Raw genomic sequence first — 13,334 nt, 5'->3', positions numbered from 1 at the left:
TTTTCAGGAAGTGTACCCACGGTTAATATCTTATTTAATTAGTTAAAAATAAATCGATGAACACATATACCCTTTTTTTTATTAGTTGTCTATATATACTGTTATTTTCAATTTAATAGCATATATTCTACTTGAAAAGCTGATTGTTTAAAGGAATTTTTTTTCTTCAAATCACTGGTTACATTTACTCATGGATAAAGGGACCTGTGCAAAATATGTAGTGCATGATGTTGTGACAAATTCAGACCCTATGTCTGTTTTATATCTATAGATAATGACTCTATGGTGTTAAAACTTGTAACACAAAAAGTGAGAAGCAACAAGCTTTGTAAAATTCAACAAATAATGTATTGTCCATGAATGCAAAGTGTAACTGTAAAGAGGAACTTACGCTATTTATAAATTGCGATCGTGACAGGGTTGTCTTGGAGTTGCTCTTGCTGTGGCCATGACGAGCTCATGATATTATAATTAACCACCTATCACATTGGCGTCAATCACAAATCTAAATCTATATATGATTCCACTTGCTCTCTATGTATTCTGTTCTCGTTTGCAGCATCGTACAATGGATATTTTGTTGATGTCGAGGGTGGTATCATATATGGGTATTCTTGTTTTTAATCCGTGAACAAAATGATGGAGATCACTGGTCCGATACTATTGTTACGTGGCCTCACACTTCCTCGTCGAGTATTATCAGATGTGGGGATCGCTTTTGCTCCTGAGAGAGCAATTGCGTACATGCATTAGTGTCTGGTACTTTTACCCTCTTGGTCCTATGGCAAATCTGTCGTATCGGAGACGCTGGCAAATTTAGGGTTCGTGCTCTGAGCAATTATCCGTTAAGAGCGTTACAATGTCACTACTGGCGTGAATCCAAGTTTATTGGCTTGCCCTGGTCTAGCCAAGTCTTTCAAGGGACACTCAATAGAGGCAAAATTTGATACGAAATTCATACACAACCCGACTAACCAAAGGCGCAATGGAATCTGTTTCTTTGTTCTGATCTTGAATCGTCTCTGATCGCTTCTGTTTGTCACGGTTGGATTGCAGTTACCCCGATCGACTTAACAGATGGTCAAAACATTCCATACTAGATTTTACATGGTTTTACTCAATTTGATATTGACATTGTAGAGTTTGTCGAAAAAGTGTACTAAAGCTGTACACTGATTTTCCTGGCAATGCTCGTACACAAATGTATCGTCAACGGAACTAAGTTGTGAATATTACATTTTCTTGTGGCATCATCTGCGATGGGCACCTGTCAATATTATTTAGTGTAATCTAGTTTCGAAATATTGATGCATTGCCAATTTTGAAAACAATCCCTCTATTTTTGGCATCTGTTTGGCATCAAAAACAGTTATTTTACATACTATATACATCAAAAGTTTGATCCACCTTTCTTTTTTCCCACTAAGACCACACCGCTCTGATGGCCTAAGTGGTCTATGCGTCCACCTCGGATGCTGAGTTTGTTGGTTTCAAAGCCCGAAAAAGTCATACCTAAGGCTTATAAAATTAATATTATCAGCTGCCTCTCGTGGTGCTGAGCATTAAGAGGGTGATGCTAGGACTGGATTATCTGGTGTCAGGATAATGTGACAGGTTGGGACATGATGTTAAATGTTTACGGCCTGATGGCTCAGTGATAATCATCACTATAAACTGTCACACTTCAGACATCGTAGCGATATGACTGGAAAATTGTAAAAGCTACGTTAAAAATCCAAATCACAAACACACACATATACACACATTCAATAACATCACAGGTTGACGGTGAATCCGAAAAGTTTGCGTGTTCAATTACAACAATGTCCTGCAGTATAGTTACTTCCTCGCTGATTGTCTACCGTAACTGTACACAGGTACTGATCCTATATACTACTTTTCATCCCATGGCGTAATCTAGTGTAATTTATGTACTCGGGTCTGGTTTTGGTCTTCCACAAGGCTCATCATGGAAGAGTACATAATACATTATATACATGGATGCCATTCACTGGTCTTAAACTAAGTAATAAAAAGCAGGAAAAGAAACAAGGTTTGTAAAACTCAAAGAATACCTTAATTACTTAAGTTAGAAAATTATGCAGATTGCTATGTTCTGATTCGTTTTATTCTTTTTTCGCGACTTTATCGGACCTTTACATACTTGATTAATGAGAACATGCTTACCGTCGATATATGCTACCTAAATCACGTATAATTAAATGTTTTTGATCCGAAGAATCTTAATTTACTTTCAATATAACGTCTTAGACAAGCATTATTAAGTCCTAAAAATTCTTCGAAAATGTTTAGTTAGTATTTTTAAAAGGGTGACAATGCTAAACAAAGACAAGTCGAGTTGCTTGATACGCTGAGTTTCTGGTGCCGTGGCATGTAAATATATGCGTGTACACTAGAGCCACAAAATGCATACACTGAGTGATTACTGTTTGTGTTTGATTTCTTTCTCTATTTTCTGCGTGGAATAATGTGTGAATTGCCGGGACAAGCTTAGTACATAGACCCCAGCAAAATAACTCTTATAATTCTTGTTCTAAACCAGTTTGTTATGTTACACCTCATTCTATTCATTTTTCGCAACTTTATTTTTATCGGGCCATAACAAACTTGTTGTGGGAGAATATTATCAGTGTCGAAATCGGCTACATAACTGACGTACAATTAAATGATTTGGACCAGAAGAATTTTGATTTTCTTTCAGTATATCTTTTAGACAGATATTGTTAAGTTGTCAAATTTCCTTCGAAATTTGTACTTAGTTTGATGTCAATAAGACATTTTTTCTCTGAATTAAACTGAAATCCGATGTTTCCGATGTTATGGTCGGAAAATTGTTGTGTGAATATACAACTGGTATACACCACAAGTGAACGCCACAACAATCATTTCAAAATAGAAGTAAGCAAGACAACTTTGGAGGATTCAACTCAATAATCTGTGTTTATTAAAATATGTAGATCCAAGCTGATTCATACCAAAATCAAAAACCAGTTTCGATGGTCTAGTTTACTTCATTATGATAAAACCATATCCGATGGTAAACCCACTGATCAGTGCTTTTGAAATATAAAAGGTCAGCGGTTTGCTTTGCAGTCAGAAATTATATGAAAACTGGTTGATATTTCTATTAAACTAAACTATACAAGCTAATCATGTTTTTCAATTTGTGCTGCAATAGGAACAATGACATTTTCATTGACATGCCATATTTTACATCTAGAATGATCACTCTTATTCCATCATGCAAATTACTTTTTCGTCGTGTCTGCAAATGCATGGCTCATAGAATGGACGAAACTGACAAATTTTGGAACAAAGTAGAAAGCAGACCTGCGCTGTCTGTTTTATAGTTCTCATCGATAGACGTCATTAACATAGAACATAAATTTATATTGCTTATTGTCATCCTCGCCATTTTCTTATAAAAACGAACCCCATTTCATGGTCTGATTCTACTAAAAGGGACTTTGAGTGAACTTCTGCGTATGGATTTTATTCCTAGATCAATATTAACGCAAATAACCCCGAAAATGTTTTGATTAATAATAAATTATATTTTTTTCTTACGAAGCGTTGTTCATACAATGGATGCAATACTTGCAGCTGAGATTTAATTAAAAGAACAGTGAGTACTGTCTGAGATCTTGATCAAGGAGAAGCAGATAATCAGATAACTAGGGACTTGCTCAGTTGAAGCCTGTAGGCAAAATCAGATAGACCAGAATCCGTGCAACTCACCAGCAATACTAGATGCAAGGTCTAAATGAAACGTCAACTATATATCAAGAAGAATGAGAGATATAAAAAGTGAAACACAATGTTTAACTGGAATTAGTGTAATTTTGTTAACACGCAGTGCACATGATTAGTAAAATAAAATTTGGAGAGTCAACATATAAAGTGAGGAGGTTCATGTAATTTCAGTATGACATCCATGCTAACATATATTCAGACTCTGAATTAAAATGAGATTTACGTTCTTTGTGAGCGTTTGCGCCAGCAAGATAGAAAGAGAGAGAGACAGACAGAAAAAAGAAAGAGATATAATCAAATTAGCGTAAAGGCTGTGCCAGTAAATACATGTTACAGATATATTGCATCATATTATTACAATTATCCACATTGAACGAATATAGTTCGCATTTAAAGGAAATAACTGGATGAAAAGAACAGACTAATCGCATGAATTGGACATGTCAACAATTTTCATGCCATTCAACAATAGTTAACTCCTCCAGATTGCATTATCTGTTTAAAAATCAAATATTATCATCATGAGGCAGAGAGAGAGAAAGAGAGAGAGAGAGAGAAGATACTCAATTTAGTTTTCAGTCATGAAAAGTTCTGCTTTGGGGCTGTTTACCCCTGAATAACTGCTTCTATAACGACCATAAGCATAATACATAAAGTTACTGCATTCTGTCAGCCTATTGTCCACATATTATTGTATTTCTTTAGCGCTAAAGTCAGTGTCAATGTAAGGATCCATATATACAAACATGTACGCACATGCACTGAGACTGGTGAAGGCTTCATACATCAGGAGTTCCAATTATCCAAAGTATATGATGACTGAGATTGAGAGAAGCAACGATAGGCAAAGAGAGAGAGAGAGAGAGAGAACAAAGACAATAAATATTAGTATTTTCTTGCAGGACTTTACAAACGTCAATGTTGTTATCCTCAATATTCTTCATAAATGACTAGCTCACAAAAAATTGCAGTTTCAAATCTGGAGAGAGAAAGAGAGAGCTAAACGAAATCACGCAAGTTCATTTCACCATAAAGTGAGTGCGCCATGGTGTTAAGGTAGATTTATATCAGTATATAGTGTTTCCAAAATGGCAGCGAAATTTTAAACAAGAAATACTAGTCAAAGATAATGTATGTATCAAAAACAACTAACCACAAAACCAGAACACTAATTCAATAACCGATAGGTAAATACAATACACAACTAATACAATATGTACTACACTAAAATACAAACATGATCTGTCGCATTTATATTAAAAAATAAAAGGTATTCACTGAATGAATATTTAGGATAGAAAATAGAAAAACATAGCAAAAAATAACCAGTTTGCTTCTTAGCATGATACAATTACTTTTGTATTTACAGGTTTTTGAGTATTGTTACATAGAATATCAATATTTATGCAAATTAAAATCATGGTGCTTTTGACACTGAGTACATAGAGTGTTGGGATTTAAGTGAATTACAGTAGAGATGACTTTGACAAGGAGTAGTAGTACACAGAATATACAAATTTAATAATATTAGACGCTTTTCACAACGAGCAATATTAGATAGAATATCCAATTTAAGGACAGTATAGTAAACATTAAGGATTTATTAAGTTACGGATGCCAAAATATTTTCTTCTGCGCATAATAAAGTGTCAGTTGCCATGTAAGACAATGTACATGATGCCTGTTGAATAACATTAAACTTTTATCATTTAAAATCGTGTCTAATTTATAGTTTGTGTTTACTTATGATATGTTTGTTTCTACAATTTTTATTTACATTGTGCTTAGCATAATACAATTGCTTTTGTACAGAAACGTGTTTGAGTAGTGCTACATAAAATATAAATATCAATATTTATGCAAATTAAAAGCATGATGCTGCTGATTCTGAATACATTGCATATTGGAATTTAAGCAGATTACAGTAGATACGCTTTTGACAAGGAGAAATAGAACAACAAATATCCAAGTTTAGTAATATTACAGTTACGACTTTTTTCACATTAAGCAATATTCGATAGAATATCCAATTTAAAATATTATAGTAAACATTAAGGAGCTTTTAAATTACAGAACTCAGATTGTCTTCTTCTGTGTATTATTTTCAATAGAATATCCAATTAGGAAAGAAACAACCATCCAGATTTTTTTCTTCTGCGGATAATAAAGTATCACTTGCAATGTAAAATAAATTACATGATCCCCGTTAAATAACATTAAACTATTATCATCTAAATTCCATTCTAATTGATAGTTTGTGCTTACTTATGTTTTTTTTTTTTCTTTCTACAATTTTTATTTTATGCAGAATGATCCTATTTTGAACATCAGATGTCTTAGCATGGAGTAAAGTTTACTGGACGTATTATGTGTGATAACTAAATACAAAGACGAAAACAAACATACAAGCACAAGATGGACCAGGACAACATGCAACAACAACTGTATCATATGTTAGAATTATGGAAGAGAAAACACAAACATGAAATACATTAAATACGACGCAGGATACATAAAACAGTGTATTTGCAATAATTGAATATGTGAGGGCCATTGGTTCTGTTAAATTCATAGCGTGTAAATATTGTATTACCGGTGATAGATCCGACATTATGCATCAGGAACACAATACTTATATGAGAATTTATTTTTCCTTTTATATATAAAATAACAAAACAACAAATTTCCGTACTCTAGAAGACACACATGAAAATTCCTTGATTCAATTATCAAGGTGAAAGATTGTCACAAGAATTACATGATGATATCGATTAATGGTTACCTGACCCAGGCTGCGAGGTTTCAAAACGTCTTTCTTTCAAACAATAATTGCCTATGACGAGAACCATGGACCATACAACTATGTCAGATTGTAAACAATGTTGTACTATAAACTGTGCAATAACAACATTATACAAAAATATTATAAATCGATTACTTACTAATCATCTAAGGAGACTGAATTCAATATTTAGTTGGGTTCAGCGTATTTTAATATCAACTATATGTGCTGCAATTAATGTTTGCAAATTACGACCTGATACTACTACAATATTGTCTGTACAAATCTTTTTCAATATTTTATTAACTTCTATTACAAATGACCCTTGTTTGTCTGATTTATTTCATTAGACCGTTTAGCCGGATCATGTTTGTAAATATTATTGCTAACGAATGTTATAAAGTACTCTGTATGTCTTGCTAAGATATAGTATGCATTGCCGGCTCTAATATTTCATAATACATAATATTCAAAGGATTAGGTTGATTTGAGCAAGCTACTATGTATCAATCTATATACGTAATATTTCGAACATTAAAATGTATTCAGATATGGTTGCATCATATCAGTATTTTGCTGACAACTTTATATATCTGTCTTGATTGTTCCTCGTGTGGATTTTGTCAGCTGCAGATTATAGATCAAACGTTATAAAATGTTTTAATATAGAAGAACATTTGATAGCTTGCATACTTTAAATTGATAAAAAACGTTTTGTTTTTGCAAAATCAGGATCGAAGTTTCTCTTTTAAAACTGATTTATATTATAAGTGTTCTATTTTTAAGTATTAAGTTTTTGTCAATGAATGACCTTGTATCTGAGACAAAGCCATATATTTACATAAGTACAAAGGCCCCGATAACAAAAGAGAGGACGATGTAACTCGTAACAACTTCCGTCCATGATTGGTGTCCATACTACACGTACATACTACCGTAGATAATACTGCGTTCTGTAATATTTGTTACTATGGCGGCGATAACTTTTATATGGACGAATAAACAATGTTTTACAGATAATACTGTCAACATAATGGTAATTCTGTTCTTGCTGCTGATAAACAATATTTTTGATAGAAAGAACATGGTTTTACCTCCATTTTGAAGTTTCCATTCCAAAATCTCTCTTTTTCAATCCGTATCAGAGGTCGTGTTCTCAGAGGATATCATTGTTGAGTTTACCTCCCGACCCCCGTCGCAAAGAAAATTTGTTTTACTCTGTGTCGCTTGCACTAACTCGGAAAATCTTACCTTGTAACTCCTGCAATTATATAAAACACGCATCTGCCCTTTTAACTTCGTCTTCTCTCTAAACGTGAGCTATAATTCATGATCCTGGGTTTCCAAAAACAAGCTGGCATACGAGAGGAAAACCAGATTCGAAACTGTACTTGTGTAAGCAAACATGTCTTCAAGGATTTTGCTAATGCATCTTTGAAAGGAATTTATCAAGTTCCGATAGCATATACATGAGTGTTCGTGGTTTTCATTGGGCGGGATGGTACTCAGCTTTGGAACCTAATCGATAAAGATGAGATTTGAAAAGATAATTTGCCGTACTCAGCTTTGGAACCTAATCGATAAAGTTGAGGTTTCAAAAGATAATTTGCAGTGTGACTCACGGCTAAATTATCTGATAAAGTGACCCAGTCTTTGCAGGTATAGCGCTCTAATGAAAGCACGTATTTGCATGTCTATGATGTGTCCAAAGTGTAAAGAACGATACACACACACTGTATTCACAGTGGTGAACCATACATTATCAAACTATTTCACTCCGGGTTCCGTAGTTACTCAAGCTTTCCCCTAATATTGGATATTAGCATATTTACTAATAGTTTTTAAATTTATAGCTTTATCGACTAATGTTAAGTGGATTAATATTAACTTTGAAAATATGGCGAATAAAGCTTTCACATCATAAATTCCCATTGAAGTTTATAGTAAACTATCATGGAGTTGGCCTCATGGTCTAAGTTTCTCGTACACTAATTAAGAGCCGTCAAAACGAAACAAATATATGTTATAGCACCAATAGTATGATAAGCTTTTCGGGATTAAAATAATTCCAGGTTAAGCTGTTATACAATGGGGATATGCAATGAATATAGATTTGATCCAGTGTGAAAAGTATATACTGAATCATTTCAATACAGACTGAATGAATATGAAGTTGAAATATTGTATTGTATCTACGTGTGACATAAATGAATTAAGCCAATACATTGCCTTTCTCCGATCCAACTACTCTTCAAACGTTCCCATGTTTGGTTATAATGTTGGAGACCGCATGCTTAAGCCAGAGATTTCAGTCAGAATTATAACCAGTGAAATTCCAACATTTGTAATGCACAGTCTCAAAAGCCTCATCAGAGTAATGTGCTTAATTAATATACCCTTTGTATTAGTACTCGAAGTCAAACGTATCGCAACATTAATGCGATTAAATTCGGACATTCTGAGTAATAATATTCAGTGTCAAAACCATGTTGCAATAAAAAGGCAATTGTATGGTGCTCAACAAACTGTCTTTTTGACTATCTCTTGCTATTTTTCTCTCTTAAGTATTCCTCTTATCAATACCTTTTACTTTTGAAAATAAATGCAACACATTATGTTTGTGCTTTTGTGTTTCACAATTTGTATTATATATGTATTAATTTCAAAAATCAATTCGTACCTTTTTATGGAACCCCTATCCGTCCACATAACAGTTTATTCTGAAATTAAGTGTATATTGCTATTCTAACGTTCTTGGCGCATTTATTAGTCATGCCAGTGCGTTAACTCATTGCAGTATCATAACGCAAGCAAATTATTTCACACCATAAAAGCCTGACGTTTTCCAATTAAATCTAATTTCATTTGCAATGTCATGCCTGCGAAATGTTATAATGCACATTGAACAGTGTTTTTCTTATCCAGTTAGGACCACCAGCATTGGCTCATTAAGATTTCATGTTTATAATCTCTAGCGAAGAGCAGTGAATTTGCAGATTTTCTCACATCAGATGTTTGTTACGCAAAATTTATAAAAATTTAATTCCAAATAGTTTTCGTTGGAATAACGTAAGCTATACGTTCGATCTGAGGAGAGTGTCGAATAGCTAACAACTTTTACTATCGAACTAACATTTTTATTTAAGATTATCATGTCGGTAATGACATTGATTTACGATCTGGCAAAAGTTTATGAGATGGATACCTATTAACACTTAAGCCAAATTTAATTTTTAAACATGTAAACTATGTGACAGCCTCATATGATGCATTGTGAAAATATATTAGATGTGGTTTTCGTTGCTGTCTTTGAAAACTCAGCAATTTAGTTTTACTGATATTTACTTTGAAACCAAATGCTTTGATATATCAACGCTGTTTTAGACACAGAGGAAAGAACAGCGTCATCTAGCTATAAAACAATAACTAAATCGATATATGGACAAAATTCTTTTCCGTACTAGGGCCCAGTGGTCCCATTCCAGAGTGTTCCTAAAACTCACTTATTTAGACTGCAAGAACAAACTTCAAGACCTAATACTGTTTCCTACCTTAAATATTTTCAGCATGTTTTTTATGTTTTCTAATTTCATGGTGTTTGAATTTTGTAATCATATCATTATATATGGTTTTTTATGTTATAGGTGTTGTCTAATGTTGTATAGCGCTTAGAGCTTCCAAAGATTAGGCGATTTACAAAGTCCTCATTATTACTATTATTATTATTATTATTATTATTATTATTATTATTGTTATCATTATTATTATTATTATTATTATTATTTACTGTACAATTGTTGTGAATACTACATGTTGTATGTGTAAGAATGTATGCTATACATATTATACAAAAAGCACGGAATAAATGAAAATTCTGTATGAAATCAATATATACACAAACATAATCTGATGACATCTTTTGATGTCTTATGCACGTTTTAGTTATTTCCTCACACACATGTTGTATTCATGTCTTCAGACCATATTAAACTATACGAAGCGAACATTAAATACGTTTTAGAATCTATGGATACCCAACTAAGTTGAATCTCCGAATTTACAAATTATGTTGTATCAGCATTCAAAATGGATATCACATATATGGTTGCTTTTTTTCCTTTCGAAAAACTAACTCAATTTGATACAAGATTATATTGTGTCTACCATTTATCACCATCATCAACAAACAACCAATGTTCTATCTACTTTAACATTGCATAGATGTAAAAGAAGGAATGATGACATACTCATGCTGTTCCCATCAAATCGAGCTTTTTGTTAAATAGGAAAACAATGTAAATTTGTCGTTTATATATAATTCAGTCTCAACAGGGCTGAATCGTTTTAAACAACTCGTCAAGGAGATTGATTGTTTTTCCAATGAACGGTGTGATCACGATTGAAAACATTCTGAGTGGACCATTATTATGCAACATATAAAAACCGATTATATTAAGATTTATAAATGCATTGTTTTTGTAAAAGATCTTACCCAAGGTAACATGGTGAATAAGGTAACTGGGACGCAAAATATGTCCTGTAGAACATATATATATGATAAGAAAAGTAGAGACAAAATTATTATGACATTAGTTTTGAACCAGTAACTATGTTTAATTTAGAACAAATTTATATAAAGGGATATTTGGAAAGTGTGGCTTCACGTATCAGACGTCTATATATATATATTTACCTTATGCTACTGGTGAAGAGTTTTCTATCAGCCATTACAACTATTTAAAGTATGCACACACTGAGAGAGATATATAAGCAGGACAGAAAGATATTAACGGAGCAAGTGAACAATGACCACATATTTTAATATTTTTCTTAAAATCATCGTTGGACTTTAAATTATCCTTAATGTTATTGCATACAGTATACAACATGTGCTTAACGTTCACATGTTCGAAAATTAAAGAAGTCGAAGATGAGAGATAGAGACAGAAGAAAGTGTCTTTAGTTCCTATGTGCATATAATGTAATATATTATAAAATGTACCAAACTTGAAGACAAACATAATGTGATTTTCTAACAAAGGAACACCAAACAGAATACAAAGAGATAAAAGGTATTGGGATAAAGGAAGAATCGGGCAGAATGAAGGAAATAAAAATACATCATTTGACTTAACATTGTAATTACTTAATATAGAAGACTTCGATTCTGTATGGGAAAACATAGTGTAACCCATATCATATCCACTGTGGAATGTCATCAAGTTGAACCAAGTAATGATATAGTCACGATGTGGCGATTATTTTAAGGTGGAACCATTCAGGAGTTGCTTGTCTGAGTTACAGTGTGTAATAGTTAACATTGAAAAGGATGGCTTGTAACAACTTCTTAAGGATATCAACTATATTACTCACCGTTATATCCATTATAAAATATATATTTTTCTAGTAAATGATAAATGATAATATCAGAATTATATCATGTTCTCTAGTAAATTATGACGAAATCGGTTGAAAATAAGGAAAGCTTGCAGTACAGAATTGTAATAAAGTATAAAATGCAAAATATGAAGTCTGACATTTACTAGGTTGCTGCATTCAAAATCAACACGTCTACGAAGATGATTATCATGTTTGTTTAGCAGGCAACTATACTCTCTCTCTCTCTCTCTCTCTCGCTCTCTATCTCTCCAAATTGTGCGGGATTGACTTGATTTTCAATGCATCTCATCGTCGAACACGATATGAGTGTTTTCGCATGCATTCAGATCATCAATGATTGGTGATTCACCGATGGTGGAAAAGAAATCGATTATGGTGGTGTTACAATCTATGCTTAGCAGTATTTTCCGAAAAATGATTTGAAACATCATAGCACGGTGGGTCATTTACAAATGATCCCGCTGAAGCACTCGTAAAACCATATTCAGCATCAGTTAAGCGATTTCCTGATCCAGCGGGACGAATGATTGATGCACAAACTGAGTTTGGAAATAGGTCAACATCTCCATGTTTAGACGATTTAAGAGATGGATGTGCGGAGAAGCCAATGACTGATAAATTCTTAAAAGCATGTGCGAATTTCCTTTTTCTTGCGGCCATTTAATGAAACAGTATATACTAGGATCATGTATTCATGTTGTGTACGATGTCGCATGAAACCTCGTGTCACAAATCTAACTTGAGTTCAACACATACCGGACATGCAATGATTACTGAAACTTTTGTTCGATATAGAGCTATAAAGCGCCACATATTAAAACAAAGGAGGCGGTGATATCGCAGTTGCATTGACAAAGTTACCCGGAACACAGTGACGTAAATACTTTTGTGAAAAATACATTCCTCCGTACAATTGCTGACCGCTCTGTACACAGCTAGATATACAACTCGATAAAACAAAGAAAGCTTAGAGAATCACCAAGAATCGTGTTAATGCTGCTTGTTACCTACATGACTATACTTATAAAGCATTAAATGAGATCCATGCACGTCAACACGATGATGTCGCTCACCTGGATAATTTGAATACGATTGTGGGACCATGTGCTGGTGAAAGAATTGCACGTTGGGTCTTCAAAAGAGGTGTCATAGCTAAGTTTGGACTAGTAAGTTCCTCTCATTGAAAGCAAAATAATTGTAACACAAAAATGCAAATAAATGGATACAAAAGCGTGACAATATCGAACACATTTTGCAATCCGCAAGCCTACTAAATTTGTGAAACCACCGATGAACAGTTAGCCAGTACAGTAAAAGTCACTCATATGATTGCTTTAGCATGGTTAGCCAAACAAACTCTTTGGCAAATTTATCTACC

At 33.4% G+C, this 13,334-nt stretch overlaps 1 protein-coding gene across 7 annotated transcripts in view; it reads left to right on the top strand.

Moving 5' to 3' along the window:
- Positions 1-13,334, top strand: part of LOC149771356 (E3 ubiquitin-protein ligase TRIM33-like) — a 137,050-nt gene that overhangs the window by 93,682 nt on the left and 30,034 nt on the right. The window contains exon 8 of one of the 7 annotated variants that reach the window (XM_089948559.1): positions 6,083-10,158. The exons of 5 other annotated variants lie outside the window; for them this stretch is intronic. In XM_089948559.1, the coding sequence (XP_089804685.1) occupies positions 6,083-6,124 (42 nt within the window). In that variant the 3' untranslated portion in view covers positions 6,125-10,158. Of the gene's footprint in view, positions 1-6,082; positions 10,159-13,334 lie in introns of those variants that run through there. One more of the 7 variants, XM_089948558.1, reaches the window with a different exon arrangement.

This window comes from Sinohyriopsis cumingii, unplaced genomic scaffold (genome assembly GCF_028554795.1).
Source record: "Sinohyriopsis cumingii isolate HCF-2022 unplaced genomic scaffold, ASM2855479v2 utg001937l, whole genome shotgun sequence".
Taxonomy (NCBI): domain Eukaryota; kingdom Metazoa; phylum Mollusca; class Bivalvia; order Unionida; family Unionidae; genus Sinohyriopsis; species Sinohyriopsis cumingii.
The sequence above is the reverse complement of the archived record's forward strand: the minus strand, read 5'-3'. Positions and strand labels throughout refer to the sequence as shown.